Source organism: Balaenoptera physalus (genome assembly GCF_965194825.1).
Source record: "Balaenoptera physalus genome assembly, chromosome: 1".
Lineage (NCBI taxonomy): Eukaryota > Metazoa > Chordata > Mammalia > Artiodactyla > Balaenopteridae > Balaenoptera > Balaenoptera physalus.
The window spans coordinates 86,322,980-86,345,831 of NC_138882.1; the positions used below are offsets into that span (position 1 = coordinate 86,322,980).

The 22,852-nt window shown below is 47.6% G+C and overlaps 1 protein-coding gene and 3 pseudogenes across 4 annotated transcripts in view; 1 reads left to right on the forward strand and 3 right to left on the reverse strand.

Annotated features, from left to right (window-relative positions):
- LOC309667443 (late cornified envelope protein 2A-like) overlaps nt 1-22,852 on the reverse strand; it is a 345,865-nt pseudogene that overhangs the window by 4,322 nt on the left and 318,691 nt on the right. The window lies entirely within an intron of this gene.
- Nucleotides 1,095-1,975, forward strand: LOC309667500 (late cornified envelope protein 2A pseudogene; annotated as a pseudogene). The gene is made up of 2 exons: nt 1,095-1,167; nt 1,703-1,975. The product of its transcript is annotated as a late cornified envelope protein 2A pseudogene (transcript).
- LOC309667144 (lactosylceramide 4-alpha-galactosyltransferase pseudogene) lies at nt 5,597-11,240 on the reverse strand (annotated as a pseudogene). The gene is made up of 2 exons (XR_014268584.1): nt 8,895-11,240; nt 5,597-7,479 (listed from the first exon to the last, which is right to left on the reverse strand). The product of XR_014268584.1 is annotated as a lactosylceramide 4-alpha-galactosyltransferase pseudogene (transcript).
- LOC309667452 (late cornified envelope protein 3C-like) lies at nt 11,325-13,485 on the reverse strand. Its single transcript, XM_082475890.1, has one exon. The coding sequence runs from the start codon at nt 12,009-12,011 to the stop codon at nt 11,613-11,615; it is 399 nt and encodes a 132-aa protein (XP_082332016.1). The 5' UTR covers nt 12,012-13,485; the 3' UTR covers nt 11,325-11,612.

The window sequence follows — 22,852 nt, forward strand, 5'->3', positions numbered from 1 at the left end:
TGATGTAGCACATGTTCAATGTCAAGGGCATGGAACAACCATGAAATTGCAATGTGTGTAATGTCAAATTAGCCAGGGGGGCAAAACAAGACTATTGGCCAGACGGAAGACAAAGACCCAGAAGAACTGCTCCCTTATAAATGATTTAAACTTCCCAAAGGCTGGATGCTTGCCACTCACTCGCATAGTTTGCTCGTGCGTCTTTCCACATGTACTCTGCTTTTCCAATAAACGTTTTACTTTCCTCTTTACCTTCCACCTCCTTGTCAGCATTTTCTTGTCAAGGCAGGCAAGGACTGGGAATTTAGTCTCTAGCCGCTGACCTTTGTGGTCTAGAGGTTAGGAGTCCTGGTTTAAACCCGGGCGACCAGGGTTCAATTCCTGGTCAGTGAACTAAGGTCTCACTTCCAGCTAATGCTCAGTGCTGCTGCTTACTGCAGGCTACTGCACACTGCTGCGTGCATCGGGAATCACGACTATAGTCACAGAGATCTCACCTCCTTAGCCTGCCTACTTCTCACCAGGTCAAGTGTTCATTGTCTTGACTAAATAAGTTCAGTCATCACTGTCCTTACAACAAAAAGAAATTAAGACCACGTGACCGCCTCTTAGGAGACGTCAGAAGGAGAAGCAGAGACTCAAGAGTCCCCCTGAAGGTCAGACCCAGGCAGGATGAGTGAAAGGAGATCATTCTTCCCAATTCAGCACTCTTGAGCAAACAGCCTGGGAACAGCAAGTACCTAAAGCAGACCTAAAACACCAACCTGGATTGTGGGAGGGAATTGGAATAGAATATTTCCCCAATGACAAAAAAATTTTAAATGAACAAACTGTGGCTTTGACCTGAGGTTTCAAGGGGACACATAGAGTTTCCTTTGGGGTCTCAATTCCACCCTCCAGGGTTCCAGCCTGTGGGACACTGTGACTGGTAAAGCCCCTTAGACCCTGCCCCAGAGGGGGGTCCTGGAAGCTCCCAAGGCCTCCTGGGACACATGGACAAGGAGGCAGGGGAATGTCAGGAACGACCCAGCACGTGCCTGGTTGCGCAAGAGCGACCTCCTGCCCTTCCTGGAGCCAAGCCTGGGGCCTATACAAGACAACCCGGCTCCAGCATCTCATCAGCTCTGACTCCCCAGGGACGATTCTCTGCTCCTGCCTGTGACCAGGGTGAGTGGGAAGTGGAGCCAGAGGGGCTCTGAGCAGGACAGGGGAGGAGTTGACAGCTGAGAGGTGAAGAGCAGGGCAGAGGGTGGGGAGGAAGGAGGGAGGCTGAGGAAAGAGGATGATGTCTTTGATTCCTGCCACACTGAGCACGAAGAAAATTCAGAAGCAGAGGGAAAGACTGTGGCTTAAGAAGTCATTAACACTTTGCTACTCTGGAAGATGCCCTGGGCTATAAAAGGCCTAGTCGACCTGATCGAGATTAGGGGCTTATTTTATGTTAAGACATGGCACTTCAGAGACTTGAATACTGCAGGCAAGACTGTGAGGACGGAGAAATCCCTGCTGCCAAGGAGAATAAAATGTTTACTACATCTGGATTTAAATCTATGCACTTTTAACTAGAGGAAAGACTATGTTATTTCCTTCCGATGCTTTGCCATGTGTTCTAGAATGTACTTATCATGGATTGACGCTAAAGGAGGTGGAAAGCAGGGCTCTTGATTTAACCTTTCAAAACCATGTAATTGTCCTCTTGCAGGTTGATTGACCTCCTGCCGGGATGTCCTGCCAGCAGAACCAGCAGAGGTGCCAGCCCCCTCCCAAGTGCATCCCCAAGTGCCCTGTCCCTAAATGTCCCCCAAAATGTCCCCCGAAGTGCCCTCCAGTCTCTTCCTGCTGTGGTCCCAGCTCTGGGGTGGGGACTGCTGCCTGAGCAGTCTTCCAGCGGCACCAGCCCCAGAGCCCCGACTGCTGTGAGTGTGAGCCCTCGGGGGGCACCAGGTGCTGTGAAGGCTCTGGGGACAGCTGCTGACCTGGGCCCTGAGGACTTCCGAAGAACAAATGAACAAAGCACCAACTTTTTTGCTTCCACTCATCCCATTCCCCCTCTTGGACATCCTGACATCCTGGGACTGACAGGTCCTAAGCTAACTCAGGCATTTCTGCACGTAGAACTTTCTGCTTCTCCTCCATTATCTTTGCAAAAAATAAAATTTCTGTTTCCTACTCAGAAGGTGTCCTGGTGACTCCCTCAGCCCTCCCTCAGCTAGCTGTCTCTCCTCTGGGGGGCCTGGGACAAGGGAAGGGCATGGCTAAGGGGTGGGTAACTGGACAGTTTCCCAGGGCTTTGTTTTATAAGTTATGGGAAAACATCACCAGAAGTGCAATTAAACTGACGAAAGTGTACCTATCAGAGCTTGTCCGGAGGAGAGAACTTATGTTGTTGAAAGAAATGGGGAAGCCGGTAAAAGTGAGAATGTGCTATTTGATCACAACATTTAGTCATAAATGACCTTCTAAAGAGAGTACACGGAGCGAACCGCAGAACTTAATTTTTCTGAATTGCGATTCACCCTTTTTCTTGAACCTCCCCCTAACACAGAACTCATTCTCTTTTCTAAATATGTGCTGAACAAATAATTACATGATACCAGATTGACATGGACCAAGTAATGAGTTAGTCCAGGTGCCTCCCTGTCTTTGCCCAGTCTGGCACAACACCTGGTTGCTTAGTAGCATGGACTCTGGATCAAACGTCCTGGGTTTAAACCTCAGCCTGCCACTTGCCGGGTGTGTGGAAGTTACCCAGTCCAAGCTCCTACTGTTTGCTGCAGGACAGGCCAATAAACTGACAGACAAGATGCGGGGGCAAAGAACAGCAACTTTACCTGGAAAGCCAGCAGATGGAGAAGATGGTCGACCAGTGGCCCAAAGAACCATCTTACCCAAGTTAAGGTTCAGGCTTTTTTTTTTATACTGAAAGGGGAGGGGGTGTGGCTGCTTGCTGCAGACTTCTTGGTGCCGGCCAGACCCTGGAGGGGATGTGATAGTCCTTTGTTCCTGCCGCCATCCACGTAGATCTAGTCACGATTTTCCTGCAAACCTCCAACAAGACAAATGTTATTCTCTGTTCTGCAGCTTTTTACCTCTATATGAATGACCTTTCAAGGTCAAGCCTGGGAGGCAGAGCCTGGAGAAGGAACTATCATGTATATTTCAGGGCAGAGCCAGCATGAGGTGACAGAGAACAAGGGTTACAGCTAAAGGAATAGATCCTACATGGAGTCACTTTTGTTCTTTTCTGTTCCGTGAACTTCTCTGAGCCTCAGTTTCCTCATCTGTAAAATGGGGTAATAATAGTATCTTCCTTTAAGAGTTATCGTGAGTTAAAAGGGTTAATAGATGTAATGTGCTTAGAGAAGTGCTTGTCCCAAAATGAAGCTACTGAAGCTATCTCAGCTATTGTTGCTGTTGTTAGTTGTTGCTGCTGCTGCTGTTTTGTTGTTAAAAGTGCGTCTGGGTTGCCAAATGGACTGGACCAGGGGGCTGGGTCAATGTCCTGCTTCCATGTGGACTCACTTGGCAACCAGGCCTCCCATAGCTGATGGTCACCATCCTCGCTGTCTTCCCTGCTTGCTGGGAATAGGTGAGAGGTGAAGAGAAATCGTTAGAACAGCTGCAACCCCCATGATCTAGCTAGAGTCTCTCGTCTCTCCTTTCATTCCTTTGCTTCCCTAGCTTAACCCTCCTGGTAGCAAAGGGCTCAGGACTCAAGAGAATGTGGGAAAAGGAGTTCCAGGTACCAGGAGGGAAACAAAGACAATTCTCCTTAGTGCCGGGCTGAGAAGAATCTATGTGGAGAAAATTCTAGACTCAAACTGGACAGAGATCCGGAAACAGGGTGGCTTTGCCTATGATGCAGCTCTTTGCTCCCCTCTCTCCCCACAGCCACCAACCACATCCCCTGTTTATCTTCTAAGCTAGCGGGGTGACCCCCTGCCTGAGGGCTTACCTCAACAAATAGATCTTCCATGTCTCAAGGGTAACCATTTAGGTTTCTTTTTCGATCAATTTTAAAATTGTAAAAACAAATTTTGGTCAAAATAAAACAGCTGTAACTTATGGAAAAACAGAATAGATAAATCATCCCCATATATCCCATGACTCAGATAGTAACATTGATATCCCCACTCCAATCCCAGAGTGCATCTTGTATTTGCCTCCTGGCACATGTTCATACTATCCATGGGCTTTGAATAGCCTTCTTCCTCCTTACTTTCCATTATTATCAGAATTACCCTTCTTCCTTCTGATGCTGAAAGCTCAGCCTCTCTGTACACAAGTGCCGAACCAAATCTCAATCTCAGAGGCAGAGTTTTGGGTGAAGTAGAAAAGGATATCTTTATTACTTTGCCAGGCAAAGGGGGACAATGCGGGCTCCTGCCTCAATAAACTATGTGTCCCAACCCGGGAGGATTTGGTGAGGGCTTTTATAACAATGGTTCGAGGGTGGGGTCTTTGACAAGATCAGGGTGTGAAGGGGGGGGGCTGCACTCCCTTAATCTCCTCTCAGGTGGTAGGTCTCCTAATCTTTTTTTTTTTTTTTAATTTATTTATTTTTGGTTGTGTTGGGTCTTCGTTTCTATGCGAGGGCTTTCTCTAGTTGCGGTGAGCGGGGGCCACTCTTCATCGCGGTGCGCAGGCCTCTCACTGTCGCGGCCTCTCCCGTTGCGGAGCACAGGCTCCAGACGTGCAGGCTCAGTAGTTGTGACTCACGGGCCTAGTTGCTCCGCGGCATGTGGGGTCCTCCCAGACCAGGGCTCGAACCCGTGTCCCCTGCATCGGCAGGCAGACTCTCAACCACTGCGCCACCAGGGAAGCCCAGGATTGTGGTTGTTATTCAGCATTATTTTGGCAACAGATAACTGCTCAATAAATAATTGTAATTTCGCAGCTATTTTCTTTGGGCACTTTGAAGATGTTATTAATATTTTAATCTGACTTCCATTATTTCTGTAAAGAAGTCAGGTGTCAGTATGAATTTCTGGTCCTTTGAAGGTCTTTTTTCTCTGGCTGATTTTAAGTTTTCATTTATTTTGTTTGTCTCCATTTTAATAGGATGTTCCTAGGATTTGTTTTCTTGGCACTTATTGTACTTGGGATTCATAATCCTGTGGCTTGGTGCCTTTTGTCACTTTGACAAAATTCTGAGGCATTATCTCTTCATATCTGCTTCTTTTTTTTCCTCTCTTCTGGGTCTCCCAGTGCAATTACCCATGTATTAAAGCTTTTCACTATAGTCATATATCTCTTATGTGCTTTCCTCTATTTTCCAACTGTTTGCCTTCCCATGCTTCAATATTTTCTTCTGTCCCATTTAATAGTTGTCCAATTATCTCCTCTGTTGTGTTCAGTCTGTTATTTAACCTCTCTACTGAGTTCTTAATTTCAGTTATTTAGTTTTCAGTTCTAGTTTTTCATTTTGTTGCTTTTCTAATTTATACACAAGTTCTCCACCTTGCCTTTTAATTTCTTGAGCATACACATCATTGATATTTTCAAGTCTCTTTCTAATAACTAGATTAACTAGATTTCCTGTGCTCTATCTGCATTGTCTGTTTTTCTCTCGGTTTTTTCAGTCAAGTGTTTTGGTTTTTTTTTTTTTTTTTTTGGTGAGTCACCTTTATTGTATTTATTATTCTCACTTTTATTGTGTTTATTGCAGGTAGGGTAGAGGGGTGTTTCCTTTAAAATGCTTTTCCTGAGCCACAAGAACTCCAGGGCCCCTGCCCGTGAGTGGGCAGCTGGCACATGTCACTCCTGCAACATTTCTGGAAAGAAGGATGAGGTGGGCAGGCAGGCCAGCTCTGTCGGCCTCGGCCCCCCTGAAAAAGAAACCCAAACCCCAGAAGCACCCCACCCCTTGGGCTCACGAAGCTGGGTGTGCATCCCGGTTACCCCATAAGTGGCCTCCTCTCCCTCCTTCCTACCCTCTTTCCTTGGGCTTCTCCATGCTCCCCTCGTGGGCACTTCAGCCCCAGCCTGCCTGCTTCCCACGCTTCCCTGGAAGATGCTTTCATACTTGCCGGGCTTGCCTGTTGTCTACAAGACCCAGGATGCTCACCCGGTGCACTCCAGCTGATTCTGGCTGGGCACACTTCCCCCACCACTGGTCGCCTCTACCCTGTGACAGTGCACTGGCCTAGGGGGTAGAGGCGACCAGGCCCACCAGCCTCCCGCTAGCTTGAAGGGAGCAGGTCCCGGGGCCCGCAGCACGCCTTCTGGTAGCAGCTCTTGGGCCGATAGTTCCCCGTCCTCCCCGCTGCCTGCCCCAGATCCCGGGCTGCAGCAGCTCAGGTCTCCCCAGGAAGGGTGGCCGAGCCCTTTCCTTCAGGACGCCGGGTGCACGGAGGGAGCCAGGCAGGCCCCTCACAAGTAAAGCTTCATGGCCTTGTGCGTCGTGGGGCAGTAGCGGGCATGGAGCTGGGCCAGCAGTGCCCTGGACGTGGCCTTGAAGCGCGTGCCCTGGCTCTTCTTGTTCCAAACATGACAGCGTAGGTGGCATTGAACAGCCAGGACAGCTCCTCGAGGCTGACGTCTTCGAAGTACTTCTTCCAGTTCTGCCAGGGGATGGGGTAGAACGCCTTGTAGGGCAGGGTGGTGATGCCGGGGCAGGCGTGGCTCTCGCCCAGGCTGCGGATGGAGCACCACTTCTTGAAGACCCGCGTGAGCAGCTGCGGGCCCTGGTGGCCCCAGATCCAGCCGTTGTAGTGGGCCACGAAGTCATGCATGCACAGCGCCACGAACTCGTGGTGGCGCTCGAAGGCCAGGAAGGCGCCGTTGAGGACATAGCGGGACTGGGTGCCCAGAGCGTTGGTCAGGTTCCCCAGGCTCTTGAGGACGATGAAGTCCGTGTCCAGGTAGATGCCTCCGAACTTCCACATGAGCGCAGTCCTGGAGGCATCGGAGAGCACGGGCAGCACGTAGGGCTCCCACCGCCGCTGCAGGGCTGCGTACCAGCCTGCCAGGGGCGTGTCCCGAAACAGCTCCTGCAGGTCCAGCGGGAGCATCTGGACGTTGGGGAAGCAGCCCAGAAGCGAGAGGCCCAGGTGCCGGGGCAGGGAGGCGTTCCCGCCGGGCAGCCCCTTCATCAGGACCGCCACCCGGGACTCAGGCTGGGCCCTGGCTGCTGACTCCACTGAGCACATGAACAGGAAGTTGGGGTCCATCCGGTCAGGAGTCTCCAGGAAGAAGATGTTGCCGGGAGGTGGGGTGCCGAAGGGCGGTGTGTGGGGGACCAAGCGCGGGCAGGGTATGTCAGCAGGCAGGTTGGAGAACTGTCCTTGGCCCCCGGGCTCTCCCACAATGTGCGAGTAGACCATGACGGAGACCAAAAACGTGAACTTGAAGCCGATGATGAACAGGGTGCAGACCCGCTGCCTCGGGGCACCCCGGAGCAGCCGCAGCAGGCAGTCGGGGGGCCTGGACGTCATCTCCCCAGATGATATCAGGAGCCTCCAGCAGGAACTGGCTGGTCTGTAAGAGACGAGCACTGCATTCGGGCAGGCTGCTGGCATCCCTGACCCAAGAAAGACACTTCCTACAAACACTAGCCACAACCGACGCCGGCTTCCAGAGCCCACGGGCCTGCCAGGTGGTCAGAGCCCCATCTCCGTCCTCATCTGTAAAATGGGGGCAGCGGGCCATGGAGTAAGATCTGAGCAGGGTCCCTTTCACTCTGTGACATACCTGTGAGCTCCCCAAGGGCTGGGCCAGCACCACCTATGATGTGCGGCCAACATGAGCCCAGGGCAGGGTCTGGCCTCTCTGCCTAGCAAAGCCTGTCCCATTTGAACTACCAGGCTGGCAGCCTATGATCTGAGGCCCAATGCATGCACCCCTCGGTCCCATTCAGTTCCACCAGCCGGGCCTGGAGCTGGTCCAAGAGGAAGAACTGCCGGCAGCCACAGGGACTTTTAGCAGGAGGCCTGGGGCTCTGGGGGGCCTGGGTGCTGGCAGCCAAGCTCGCTCAGGAGCAGGACGGGTGGACTCTAGGCACGTGGGTATGCTGGCCGGGTCCCGAAGCCCTTGGGCAAGACATGACGGGGTCTCCTGGGCCCCTGGCTTCCCCAGCCCCTGCCTGGAGGGAAAGCGACAGGGAGGTTGTGCTATATATAGTCTGTGACTTGACTAGTACTGTTGCCCTTGGACTCTCATTCTCTCCTGATGCCCAGGCTGCTGCTGGCCAGCAGCAGGAACATTCTTGGGTGCCTTGCAGGAGGTTGGGAGGAACAAGAGAGGCTTGCGGTGGGACTGTGTGAATGCCTGGGATATGAGGGGCCCCAGGTCTGCCTGAACCAGCAGCAAGACGGTAATACTGGAGCAAGGGTTATATTCATTCATTCAGTGAATACTGACTGTCCACCACGCACATGTCAGGCAACCTTCTCAGCATTTCCCACATATTAACTCATTAAACACTCGCAGCCGCCCTGTGGTGAGGAAACTGAGGCACGGAAGTCCGGTAACTCATGCAGACTCCTCTGGCCAGCAAGTGGCAGGGCGGGGTTTGAACCCAGGCCACCTGGCTCCAAAGTCTGTGTTCTCTCCACTGTGCCATCCTGCCTGGCAGACAGAGCTTGCAACCATGAATGTGCCTGGCACCTGGGGACTTGGTACACACTGACCTGGACAGTGCTCACTATTAAGAGAGTCCCGGCCACCATTTACTGTAACCCCAGGGGACAGCTGCATAGTTTCCCCTTTAAGGCCAGGAAGCTTGGGTGCAAAGCAGTGGGGGACTGGGTGCAGCCTGGGGGCCAAGGGGGGCCGGAGTCAACCCCTCCCAGGACAGAGGGGTCTTGTGGCCTGAGGGTGGTGCCAGGAGCCCGCGACTTGCTCCCCAAGGCTGAGGCAGGGAACCGTGACCACGTCATGGGTTGGAAACTGACCAGCCTGGCCGGCCCATGGTGGCGAGGTGGGGATCCAGGCAGCCTGGCAGGCCTCCTGGAGACACGCCCTGGCTCAGCAGCCAACCTCCTCTGCCAACAAGAACTCGGTCCTTCCACACGCTCTCCATGCCTGCAAATCCATCTCCAGTTCTCTCCTGCCTTCAACCAGGTTTCTCCAAAGAGTCACCTCCACTTATTGTTTCAGATCCTTCCCTTCCTAGGCCCCCTTGACTGTTGTCATCTGCTTCCTGTCCCCTCCAGTCAAGTGTTTTATTCCTCATACGTTTGGTTATTTTTGAATTGATTGTAGAGATCTGTGTGAAAATTCTATAGAGGTAATTGAAGTCTCCGAATGTGGATTTTCTTTTCCTTTGAGCGAGCACCTAGGCCAGGAACACTGGCAACCGTGGATGACATTATTCTGAACAGGAACTGAGATCATTCAAAGCTTGGCTTCCATCTCTTTGCAGGCTGATCTATTTTGGTTCTCCTTATTCCTGGTTTAAAGCTCGACGTATCTACCAGAGCTCCTCATCCTTGACAGAACTGAGTTCCAATTCTGCCCCCGCCTCGCTTACTGCCCATGAATTTTATGAGAGATATGCTCAGATTTTCAACCTCCTAGTGATGGCTTTTCAGAATAGCAAATGCATCAAAGGAAAAGCTGTGTTAAATGCTAGGCTAATTTCTTAGCTTCTCTCCTCTCTTAGAACTTGGCCCACAATCGTCACTGAATTGGCAGATTTGTGACACATTCAGACAGATATTTTATTATGTATTACCTAGCTTTTGCAGTTTTTCTCAGTGGAGATTTTGGTCCAAAGTAATTTCCTGCTTCTATATCTAAAGACATTTAAAATGCCCATAGATAGTCAATATTCTTATCCAGCCACTCCCATCCCCTGCTTTAGCAAGGTAAAGCTAAAGGCATCTAAGAAAAAAACTGAAAAATAATAAAGGCAGAACAAACCAGAGATGTTCGAATTAAAAGCAGAGCCAGAGATTAGCAGTCTACACCTGCTGAAGTGACAAGACATGCACATCTAAGGACATTGTTGATTTGCCTATGCTATTGATCAGAAAGTGATAGGAATGGTTCAGAGATGGAGATGCTCATGTCACGTTGGCCAGAGAGCTTTGGGGGAAGTGGGAGATAAGATCTGAGTGATAATTAATGGAAATAATAATGACATGATTGATAATAGTGATGGTTGATTTCATTTCACCAGTGTTTTGGTAGATATATATTAGCTGCATAATATTTTTCCATTGTATTTTATTTTAATTTTGTAGAATGAAGTAATGATTTAATATGACATATGTAAAAAAAAAAACTTTGATGTCTTTATTAGGACATTATTGTTGCAATAATGATTCTGAACATTCTAGTTACATGAAGGCTATAGGAGCAGCCATCCTCTTCAAAGCTTGAATATTTTGCAACCATGACCAATATTTGAGCCTTTTCAAAATTTATACTGAGGTTTCAGGAATAGGTAGTGTGAGCTGGAAAGAAGTGAGGATAGTGGTCAATATACCCACTGAGATGGTTTTAAAACATAGCTCAAAATTCTTTGACTCTCTTCTCATTGAGAAATGACGTCTACGTTCCCTCCTCTTGAATCTAGGCAGGCTTGTGACAGCTCTAACCCACAGAATACGGTAGAAGTGATGTTGTGTGACTTCTGAGGCTGGACAATTAAAGGTCATGCACATTCCACCTGGTCCTCTTGGGATGCTCTCTCTGGGTCGGGTGGTAAGGGGAGCCAGGTACCATGTAAGGAGTCTCAGGAACCACCCTGAGACCATCAGGCTAGAGAGGCCAGGAGGAGAGCAACCAGCTGACAGCCAGCATCAACTCCAGCCGAGTGAATGTCACTATAACACGACTGTCTCTTTATTGCTGTTGAATTTGAAAAATAGCATTCAATAACCAAAAAGCAATGAAAATGAGTTCCATTCTATCTCAGATCTCTTGAAAGAAATGTACAGGTATCCAATCTGTAACCCTCTGAGGCACTTTGCATGGCCTCTTTTTTCTCCGTTTTCTCAAAGTCCAGAGCCTCTCATTTGCTGAATGCCCCATGCATTCTTTGAGGGAAAACCCTCACTTCTTGTTTCTTCAGAATTCACTGACCTTGCAGCTCACCCCTCTCTCAAGTCCATTGTTTTCAGATTGACTTGCTCTCCTTCCACCAGATCTATCTCTCTGCCTCCAAGCCCTCCATCCTCTTTGGTCTCGTTCTCCTCAATGTCTGATCCTTCACACCAGCCTCAACAGAGACGGGGATTCTGAGGACCATTCATTCCTCCCCCAGCATGTTACACGTGGCCTTTTGCTGAGAGCGTGCTCAGCGGCCACTCTCTACGCCTCCCCTTCTCCCACCCTCCCACCCTCAAAGCTCCCACGGGGCCTCGCCCCCATGTGAGAAAAAGCAGACCCTTTAATGTGCCAGCCCCACACCAGGATCATTCCCTGGTGATGGCAGGCCGGACCTTCAGGAGCTGAGGGATTGGCCCACTGGGCAGTTTGTGTGGAGCAGACAATGGTCAAGTAAGGGGAAGGTGGTGTGAGAAGAGGCTTTATTTCTCTATATGGTCAGACACAGGTGAGAACATTGTGGGCACAGAGCAGGGGAGCCCACGGACTCCTGGGAAATACACCTGTAGAGCCTTCTTGGGGAGAGCTCACCCTGCCCCTGTGAACATTTCAACTGCTCAGCTGAAAGGAAGATTAGGAAAAGGAAGATTAGGGTGTCCAAGAAAGGATGCATCAAGCTGAGGTTTTTCCTTGGCCCTTTGGATTCTTGTTTCCTCTAAAATTGCACGTCTGAGCATCAGGGGCCCGGGTGAGCAGTGGCCCCTAGAGCCCTGGTCACAACCAGAGCCCCCGGACTGCAGACCCCCATCACCATCGCAGGAGTCGGAGCTCTGGTGCCAGCATTGGCGGGACCTGCAGTGCCTGTGGTGGCCCAGGCAGCAGCCGCCCTCAGAGTTGGGAGCACAGCCTGAAGAGGAGGCTGGGGACAAACACTGTGCTGGGCTTTTTGGGGGGCACTCGGGTGAGGGGCACTTAGGGGGGCACTGGCACTGCTGCTGGTTCTGCTGGCAGGACATCTCGGCAGGAGGTCAGTGAGCCCGGGCAAAACAAAAGCACCTTGTCAGCTGGGAATCCACAGTTCAGTGTCTCCTCGTTTTTGGTTTCCTGATCCCTCACTATGAAGACCAGCTGCTTCCTAAGCCAAGGCTGAAGGAGGGAGAGGGAAACTGATGAGGGGTTACTCTGATGATGCAAGATGCCTCCTATGTTGCTCTCCACCCAGGGCCCCATGCTGCCCATCTAACTGGGCATTCAGGTTTTTGTATCTCAAAGGAAATACACAAGGGATGTACCCATTTGAGGAAGGTATTCTGAAAAATGAATGTCACAGGAAACATGTGTGAACATGAATAGAAAGAGCATGGGAAGGATCATGAGTTCCTGTGGCCTTTGCTGTTCCCAGAATTCTTGTCATGCCCCAAAGGGACTCCTTCCTGGCCCTTACTTCCCTTCCTGGCTACCCTCTCTGCAGCCATACTACTGGGATTTCATTCCAGACCCCTCTGTTTTCCTCTACTCTGCTACGATCTCAGGGTTCCTTTCCAGCATCTCAGCTAGAGTTCCATCCCCTGCTGGACACCCACCAGATGCAGAGGAGGCAGGAGAAGGCTGTTCCTGAGGAGGCTGTGGATGGGGACCCCAGGGCAGGAGTCTTTTATCCTGTGCTGGGTGTGTGATGCATGACTTGAGCACGCTGCTGCTTTCACAACCAGGGGCAGCGTGACAGTCTGGCACACTCCCGGACGAGACCTCAAGCATTTTTCTTGGGCACTTGCATAAAGTCCAACTAAGGAGGTTCAACCAGGAAGCATGACGACTGTCCACACACCTCCCCCTGGGGCCTGTTGGGAGCCTGGCACTCTACCTTCCTTCCTTCGTTGTTTTAGCCCACCTGCCTCGGTTCAAGATTCTGACTCACATTCTTTCCTGGGAACAGGTGCAACTACGGAAGAATTCTGTTCTTGCATTCATGAGTCTACCAAGACAGACACACAAACAGACAAATGAATCAATCATAGAACAAAGTCCAAGTGATGAATATAATTAAATGTGGACCATGTTACCAGGCTGCCCCAGTGACTATGACCTTCAGACATAATCCAGTACTGCCCCCTGAACTCCTTGCAATGAGATATGGGCAAGGGATGAGGACCGGTGCTGGCACCCTGTCTAGGGGAAGTGAGCCCCTCGGATGACCTCGTGGCACCCAGGGAGCAGCATGCATTTTCACGCATGGGAGCAGAACCTAGTTAGGTGTTTATGGACAAATAAATAAATTGACCTGAGCTGAAAAGAAATTTTTTAGCACAGTCATCTAAACTCAAAACTATTTGCACATTCGAATCTATTATACTATCTAACTATAGTCAAAAATATATAATTAAGACTACAAACTTGAATAATCCATATATAATTTAAACAATTTTTGCTATGGTAATAATATTATATCATGGGCCTATATTTTCTTACTGAGAAAAATGTTCATGGGCTATTTTTAACTGGTAAAAAGCAGGTGATAAAGCAGTGCACACAGTTAATTGATATTTTGAAGGAAGTCTCTTTTTGTAGAGGAAAGGTATCTTATTCTTTCATGACCATGAAAACCTCTAGGACTGGCTTCCTGCCTTTAGATAATTTTATTTTTCTCACTTCACTCTAACGCTCACCCACACTAAAGCATAGGGAACCTACACAGTATTTCAAGACCCTATGGAGGAAGGACTTGCCGTGAAGTGGACCTTGGGAGTGTTGGCTCAGGATGGAGGTGGTGGGGACAGTGGGGAAGGAATCATGGCCTCACTGACACTCTCCTGTTTCCAGAATGATGTTCCTGACAGCCCTGAGGCCATGCTTTCAGTCCCAGCCTCCTTTCAGTTTGGCAGCCATTCCCCTCACATCATTGAGAGTCCCACAACTAGATACTGGATTGCCAAGGGAAAATATGAGTGATGAAAAAAGACATTATTTTTTCACTTGGACTCCATGGTGAGGATGCAGAGGGAGAAAATAGCAAGAAACATTTATTTTCATCAGCTTTTCCAGATGGGGAAAACCTTCTGTAATGCCACAAAACTAGGGTTGCTCTCCCTCCTGGTGTACCGGGGAAGTCTTAGTTTACAACTCATGTCCCAGTGTAATTATTCAGTCGTGTCCTACTTTGGATGATAATACAGAGAGAAGAGATCAGCCTAACGGAAGTGATGTTAACATCACTCTTGGGGATCCTCTGAAGGTCCAGCCTGACCTTGGGGTGTGACTGGGAGGGGAATGTCACCCACTCTCTTTTATCCCACAGACCTGACCCTCCTATTGCCAGACCTCGTTCCTCCTGAATTTCTTCTCATTCAGTCATTAATTCCCAGGTTTCTACATTCAACAAACTTTAAGTGAGTTTCAGCTGTGGATTGGGCACTGGGCACAGTGCTGGGGGTATAGCTACGAAGGAGACACAGCCTGCCCTCACAGGTCTGCCAGTCTAGCAGAAAGGGGAAACACAGTGATGACTTACAACTGTGCTGTACATTAAAGAGAGATTGCAGGTGCTGTGGAGGGGTGTAAGGATAAGGCCTAAACCAGTCTGGGGTTCAGGTCTCTGCAAAATGTGAATAGTTTTCCCCTTTGACTTGTGGGTCAACAGAAGCAAGTACAAAAGCTATTTTTGGTCCAAATGGGTACAATCTCGAGTTATTAGCCAACAACTGCTGAAAGGTAATATTAATTTCAGTGGTTGGGTAAGTTCCAAAGTTTCTGGGTGGCTCTCAGTGGGGAGATTTCTCCATCCTCCCTAAAATGCAAGTGGACTTCTGTCTGGCTTCCTTCAGGCCACATCCCTGGTTCCATGTCTTATAGGCCCTTGCTTTAGTCCTGGAGTTGCTGCTCTATGATTTTTTAGCCACCCCAGGGAGGAAACCCTTCTTCAGAGCCTCTTACATTTCTTACAGAGCAGCTGCTCCACAGGCCTGCAGACCGAGCAGATGTCCTTGATGATGGAAGAATCTGCTGTGAGGCCATGAGGTCTGCTCCGTGAGGGCCAGTGCTGGGAGCAGCCCATCCTCAAGAGCCTGGCACCCTGCAGTGTGGAGCTCTCAGAGGGAACACAATTTACTTCTGATGTATCTTCCTTAAAGTGCACTCTGGGGAGTTAAATCTCAATTCATCAATATACAATTCATCATCTTACATAAGATATGAAGCAAAGACCAAGCTCTCCCTTGCCTCAGGGATGGGACCAGGAGAGGACAGGATTGTGGGAAAGCACCTTCCATGACAAGTGGCTCAGCTTCTTTCAGGGAAAAGGGGGCAAGGGAGTGTAAAAATACTACCCTGTCTTCTCATGTGAGGATATTATTTCCTGGCTTCTCAGCCACATACCAATTTTCCTCTTAGATGGTGTCTAGCATTTATGGGATGTAAAATACCTCCTCATATGGAACTACTGAAAACATTCCATATGGATTAAGGCTCTAACATGACGTTGGTTTGTGATTTTTCTTAGTATTATATATTTTTTTCTTTTTTTGGTTTTACTTTTAAATTTTTTTTAATTTAATTTTTATTTTATATTGGAGTATAGTCTATTTTCAATGCTGTGTTAGTTTTAGGTGTACAGCAAAGTGATCCAGTTATACATACACATATGTCCATTCTTTATTTTTTTTTTTTTTTAAATCAAATGTGATTTTTGAATTCTCTTTAGGGAGGGAAGAGACTACTGAATTCCTCCAGTTTCCCTCCCCTTTAAATCTTTTATTTATTTATTTATTTATTTATTTATTTATTTATTTTTGGCTGTGTTGGGTCTTCGTTTCTGTGCGAGGGCTTTCAATAGTTGTGGGAAGTGGTGCCACTCTCCATTGCTGTGCGCGGGCCTCTCACTATCGCGGCCCCTCTTGTTGCGGAGCACAGGCTCCAGACGCGCAGGCTCAGTAATTGTGGCTCACGGGCCCAGTTGCTCCGCAGCATGTGGGATCTTCCCAGACCAGGGCTCGAACCCATGTCCCCTGCATTGGCAGGCAGATTCTCAACCACTGCGCCACCAGGGAAACCCATGTCCATTCTTTTTCATATTCTTTTCCCATATAGGTCATTACAGAATATTCAAGCTCCAACCCTAAAACCATATCATCTAAATATCCTTAACTTCTAAACAAAGCCCTGGAAGATTTCCAGGTCTCCTCTATGTATATTAAGAAACTATAGAAGAAGCCCTCCTATTAGCACCATCATATGAAAGTAGAAAGCCAGGAATTTTATGAAAAATGTCAGAACAGAGGATGATTTTCCTAGTAGACTATAGTGGGGAAGGTGGACATTGAAGATGTGAGCTGGACCACAACAGGACAAGCTGGGAGGACTGTGTGGTGATGAGAGCTGTCAGACTGGCCTCTATGGGGGCTTCCCTGGTGGCGCAGTGGTTGAGAACCTGTCTGCCAATGCAGGGGACACGGGTTCGAGCCCTGGTCTGGGAAGATCCCACATGCCGCGCAGCAACTAGGCCCGTGAGCCACAACTACTGAGCCTGCGCGTCTGGAGCCTGTGCTCCGCAACAAGAGAGGCCGCGATAATGAGAGGCCCGTGCACCGCGATGAAGAGTGGTCCCCGCTCGCCACAACTAGAGAAAGCCCTCGCACAGAAACGAAGACCCAATACAGCCATAAATAAATAAATTAATTAATAAATAAAAAATAAATAAAATAAGTTAAATAGAAGGGACTCCCCCAATTTCTGTTGTCCCTGTATATGATTCTGACCTCTCTGTCCTACAACTTTGACCTTATTACTCTAAGAGCCTTTGTTCCCCTATTGACCTCAGGTTCTATTACAAGGAATCCTCGTTTAATTTGTCACTGAAGGACTTCTTTAATTTCCTCACTGCTTCTTAGTTCCTGGGTCTTTTCACTGGGTACCAAGGCAGAGGGAGAGGGTGCAGGACAGAATGGAGGACAGGCAGTGGGATGGAGGAGAGCCGAGAGGTGTCTGGCACACAGCTCAGTGACTGAGCCATTTGGGACCGAAATGGCAACCGGAGGTTGAGAGGTTAGGGAAAGGGAGCAATCAAGGGTGACCCTCGGGCCTCGGGTTTGTGCCAGAGTGTACTGCGGTGTTATTTCATCCCTGAGCTGAAGGATGCAGGACGAGATGTTTGTTCAGGGTGACACTAACAATTGCAACCTTAGACAGGTTAACCTTAAAGTTTATGAGATTTTCAAATGTATAGAATGTTACAGTCACTGTAGAGGTAAGGAAACTTTCTAAGAATGTTAGGGTCAAATGTACCGAGATTTTATTCCCAATTCTGCTGTTGTTTAAGTGTGAGCCTGGAGAGGTTGTATAACTTCTCTGAGCTTCTAGTTCTTTATCTCTAAATGGAAGATACTTTTAGCACCTCCCTCACAGTGAGTGAGGGCTGTGAAAAACAATGAGATAAACGTGTCAAAAAGCAGAGTGTCTTAACACGTAGAAAGTGTTTAGTAAATGGTAGTTATCATTATCATCATCATCATCATCATTATTCTTGCTGTTGATAAAACATCAGCAATTGGTCAGTAAATGGAATTCAGTTCTCATCTTCTCCCACCATACCAGCTTTTCCTACTGATTTCCAAAGTTCTGTTATTGACACCAAGTCTCAGTTACCAGTCCTGGAAACCCCAAAGATTTTTGGGGTTCCCCATCCCTCACATCTAGCCAACCCCCAAGCCCTAGGGAATCAGGGAGTCACCCTCTAGGAGGGTTCACACATCTGCTCCCTCCTCCTCAACCCCAGGGCCAGTAGCCTCGCTCAGGCCCTTCTCGTGTCTTGCCACGCAATGGCCATAACCCATCTCTCTCCCTCCTCTCTGCTTTCCCGTTGGCCTAAAGGCAGAGAAGACTTCCAGTAGCTCAGGTCAGATCTCTCATCAAAACCTCCAATGAGATTCCATAAAATGGAAACAGGTTCATCATGTTCCAAGAAGAGAAAGGGGGCCGGTGCAGAGAGCATGGAGAGGAATGGGAAAGGCAGGACAGGAGAGCAGGGCTGACAGGGCACCAATCACAGAGGTCCTGGAGGCCGAGGTCAGGAGCTTGGGTTTTATTCCAAATACTATGGAGTATTTTAAAGCAGTCTAATCTCATCTATGCTTTTCTTTATTGTTTAATAATTGGCTTCCATGGGAAGGGGTGGGGACAAGAATGGAAGCATGAGGGCATTAGAAGGTTACCACAGTACAGCTTAAAGGAGATGCTTATGACCGAATGGGGCAGTGGAAAGTGGAGATGGAGAGACACAAGCAAATTCAGGAACTATTTAAGAAGTGGATTGGACAGGACTTGTTGGTGGATTGGGTTTGGAAGGGAGGGCATCTAGGGGGCGAGAACAGTGGAGGCTGGATCCTCTCCTTCCTCTGAGTTCTAAATGGCAAGTGCTCTGGAGGGCTGGCAGTCTTCATACTGGAGGTCCTCACTTTTGCAGCAACTACCCCAAAGGTGATTCAAAGCCAAGTTCTGTGCTGACTACATTTTCTATTGTCTAGGAAGTTGTGGGGTGGTAGGGAGGGAGAGACGAGTCAATCTGCCCATGTAAGAGCAGCCTGTGTCAGTCCCAGGGAGGAAATCAGCTTGAACCCTCCAAAGGATGTTTGCCTCCTATACAATAAGGCCAAGGTCCTCAGTGCTCCATCCAAGGCCTAGCCCTTCTGGCCTTACCTAACTCTTTAGCCCCATTTCTGGCCGCTCCCTCACCTGTGCTCAGGCTACCTAGGAATATCTGTGCTTCTTAGAAGCCATCCCACGGTTTGTGCCTGGCTTGAGCTACACACTGCTTAGTCTGGAGTGCCCCTTGGCCTGGGGAAATTTTGCCCATCCTGCTGGACCCAACCCAGAAGTCAATTCCTTCATGAACTTATTCTTTTCTGACTCTCTACATATCCCCAGTCCCCTGTCCAGTCAGAATCAGCAGTCCCACTATATCACCTGTGATTGTTTGCTCATCTCTCTGTCTCCTCTGCTAGACAGTGAGCCCTAACACCTCTGTTCACCTCCCCCAACTTATATTTCTGTAATGCCCACCCCAGCCCTGCCCACTCCTTACACCAGCTTGCACTTAGGATGCTGAGCTGCTTGTTCTAACAGGACCAGAGCAGCATGGACCAGGTTGGGGGCCAGCAGCAGGCTGGCTGGAGCCCTGTGTGTTGATTGCTAGGCATCTATGCTTTGAGACCCCAGAAATCTCTGTACCAGATATGCCCCCAGAGTCACCCAAAAGGACTCGCATCGGCCCCAAAGCACAGGGTGGGGTCTGTTCAGAGGCACGGAGTACCAGGAAAAGGCAGACTGGGTCAAAGACAGCAATCAGGGCGGTGGCTAAAAACAGGGAAAGGAAATCAGCCACAAGGGCAGCTCCACCCACATGAGCTGGCTGCAAGGTTGCAGGTGGAGGGCTGCAAGAGTGACCAGAGCCACCTAGCGGCTACCTGCAGTGAGTGTTCCTCAGCCCCTCCCCAGAGACATCTTCCAAATCGGTGGGGAGCTGCCCCAGCTGACCACACAATTTGCAGCCCCAGGGGGCAAAAGTTATCCTAACAAGTTTAAAAAAGGAAACAACAAACAGAGTAAAATTGTTTAGGGTGTTTATTCAACTGCATTAATATTATTACATATTATTAGAGCTACGTAATTACCAAATAGCACAAATGCAGAAAGTCCTATCATATTAAGGAGTAAAAATTATTCCCAATTTTGAAAAATTGAGAAAGGGCAAAGGCAATTCATGAGAGAACTGTAAATGGCCAACAAATACGAAAATATGTTCAACCTCCTTAATAAACAAACAAAAAATGTTCTACCTGTCTTTCTGTAATCACCAGATTCTGGGCACTTGAGGTTGTGAGGAATGGGCATACACGTGGCAGTGATATGGCCAATATAACCGTGTGTCCCCAAAACTTAAAAAGTCATTGAATTTAACAGAATAGTAACTATTTCTAGAAAAATGCCCCCATTTAAATCAACAGAATTTGACTGTGTGTGTCATTCTTTAGAGGAGCAATAAAATAGAACTTGCTTCAATGTCCAACAATAGAGGAAAGTTAACGAAAATATTGTGCATCCATAAAATGAATGAACTATTGCTCTGCCATGTAAACCACTTTTAAAGATGGGCACGCTCTCATAATGCAATGTGAAAAAGCAGAATATATGGTATGCAGGTGTTGTCAAATTTGTATTCACATGTTTCTGTGAATTTTTCACATTTCCAGAGTTTTCAAAAGTTTAGCAAATGTGCATTACTTTAATTATAATAAAATCACTTTTTTTTAAAAGAGAGTAATTAGGCAGGGTGAAATTCTTAATAATTAAGGGTCCTGATGCTAATGGGCCCAGGGGAAGAAAGGGCTACGGCATCAGTGCTGGAAAAGTCATCCCCCTCATTTTATCAATGAAGAAACAAGATATCACTGCTCCTCCCTTGTCACCCCGAGTCGGTGACCGCCTCCCTGACCACTGCTGCACGGGGAAAGCTCCTTAACCAGAAGGAAAGAGAAAGGGGACTGTTCCCAGGTGAGCAGCCTCCCCTAGGTTCTGCCATGAGCCCTGGGAGGAGGACCCGAGTCCGGCAACTCGCCCCAAACCTTTGGCAGCTGCCCAGATTGACCTACTCCGTTCCAGCAAATTAAGGCTGTGATGCTGGCCCTAACCTCAAAGTTGACTTTTCCCACCCCACTTGCGGTGCTGCTTCTCACTGCTCTCTACTGACATTTTATCACTTTTGTCGTTGTTTACAAAATAAGTAATTTAATGCCATTGTATGCATGTGAACTACCTTTGACATCGAAATGCTCTGCCACTGAAACCTTATTTCAAATAAACAAACAAAAACTCAAAGTTATGGGGATGCTTCCTTGGATCTTTTCTAGGCAGAGAAGGGATGCTGGGAGAGCCACCTCATTTTTTTTGGCTCTATTCTGAGCCTCCATCAGGCCCCTTTCTACAAAAACCTTCTGTCTCTTGGTGCCTTAGGAAGCAGAAAAAAGCAGGGGAGAAGCTTCCATGGGCTTTGAACATTCACCTTAGAAGACTGCTGCTGGCATCTCCCGCCTGGAGCTACCTCTGCTCCTCTGGCTTCCCCAGGTCTCCAGGGCTGCGGGGTGGGGGCAGGGGAGAGCCCTTTGGCGATCAACAATACAGTAGGATTTTTACTCTGTCATACTTGCACACTCACCCCGTTAGGGAAGTTATAGGCCCTATTGTCTTTCTAGTTGTCGATATAACTTAAAATTAAATTGAATTAGAAAGAAAAAGTAATAATAAACCTACAGTCATTTTAAACTCATGAAAGATTTTATGAGTTTTTACTGTTAAATGTACCCAAACTACATTTGGGGACAAACTGGGACTTCCCAGCCTCTGCCATGTTTTCTGAATGGCCATCCTCATTAATTTCAAAACTACTTTCCTCTTGTAAAATGGTCCCCACATTTTCCTGAAAGGGGTTTCCAGGGATAATGCCATTATTGTATCTCAATTCCACGTCACCATAGTAGATATTAACAGAAAATGACAGCTTTGGGGGATAATTTGTTTCCCTAAACACACACACACACACACAAATACACAGATGCTTATTCACACATATTTACCCTTGTGTTTCTCTAGCTCCAGACACCAAGGAACACCTAGAGTCCAAAAATAGCTGGCATGATTATTTTGCATAATTCTAGAGTAGGAGGAGAAATACTGAAACAACCTGGTTAATTTGGATGTCTAACCTGAGGGTGACCAGATGGCCGTATCGCCTTGATGAATTTCCTCAGGGTATCTGTAGGGGAAGTGTGGGGCATGGGGAAAGAGCACAGTACTTGGATTCTGGTGCTCTTAGTTTTAAATGGGCAGGGCTACTTCCTTTGTGATGGAGATGATAATAATAATCAGTTTCGTGCCAACATAAAAGTGTTAAAAATAAGATTAAGAGTTAAAGGAACTGTGGGCTAAACCTAGAACTGATAAAAATGATTATGTATAGGAAAGAGAAATGGGGCAAGGAAGGAAGCTGGACTTTGATGAATGTACCTTGTTTTATAGCTTTGACTTCAAAACAATGTAAATGTTTAATTCATGATTAAAAACAAAAGTATTAAACTTAAAAATATCAAAACAGAGAAAACAAACTACGAGAAATGTGTCTAACCGTATATGAGGTTGATGGGATAACTACACTGAGAAGAGAATTATTTCAAGTAACTTTAAAACACAATATTTTGACTCTACAACTCTATTCCGAGGATGAAAAGAATCTCAAAGAAACCTTACATAGCATTGAATGGTCTTATCATTAGTAGTAATATTGGCATTATCATTTGAATAATATTATAGGTATATTGTAGGATAAAACAAAAAAGACCAAAATTTTCATCATAGGAGGAAAAAGATACAAGTGTAAATATGAAAGTAGTGTTATTCTTAAATGTTATTTTGAATATAAATGTCATTATTCTTGATTTTTTTCTTGAAAGAAATATATTTCCTAGTGTTGCCCACTAAAAAAGACCTAGCTACAATAAAACCTTAGTAGTATTTTTCATCCATACCACCCATTTTAAGGTCTCTAAATACCATTTCCCACTAAAAGAAAGTGAGACTTCTTGGAGAAATGTCTGAGGCTAGATCTGAGGCAGGTGATGCTCAAGATGAGCCTGGGACATCTTACTATACCAGAAAGCAAGGAAGCTGTGGTAGACTACTGGGGTTGTGTCAAAATGACACAAGAAGCTAAAAAATGGAACAATTTGAGAGTAAAAAAGAATAATCATTGCAACTGATCAAGGCACATCAAAAATAGAGAAATCCATGGGTCCATAATGATACTTTAAAAAAAAAA

What these genes read in the sequence shown, in the direction of transcription:
- LOC309667452 (XM_082475890.1), bottom strand. Translation starts at nt 12,011, where the DNA reads ATGTCCTGCCAGCAGAACCAGCAGCAGTGCCAGTGCCCCCCTAAGTGC.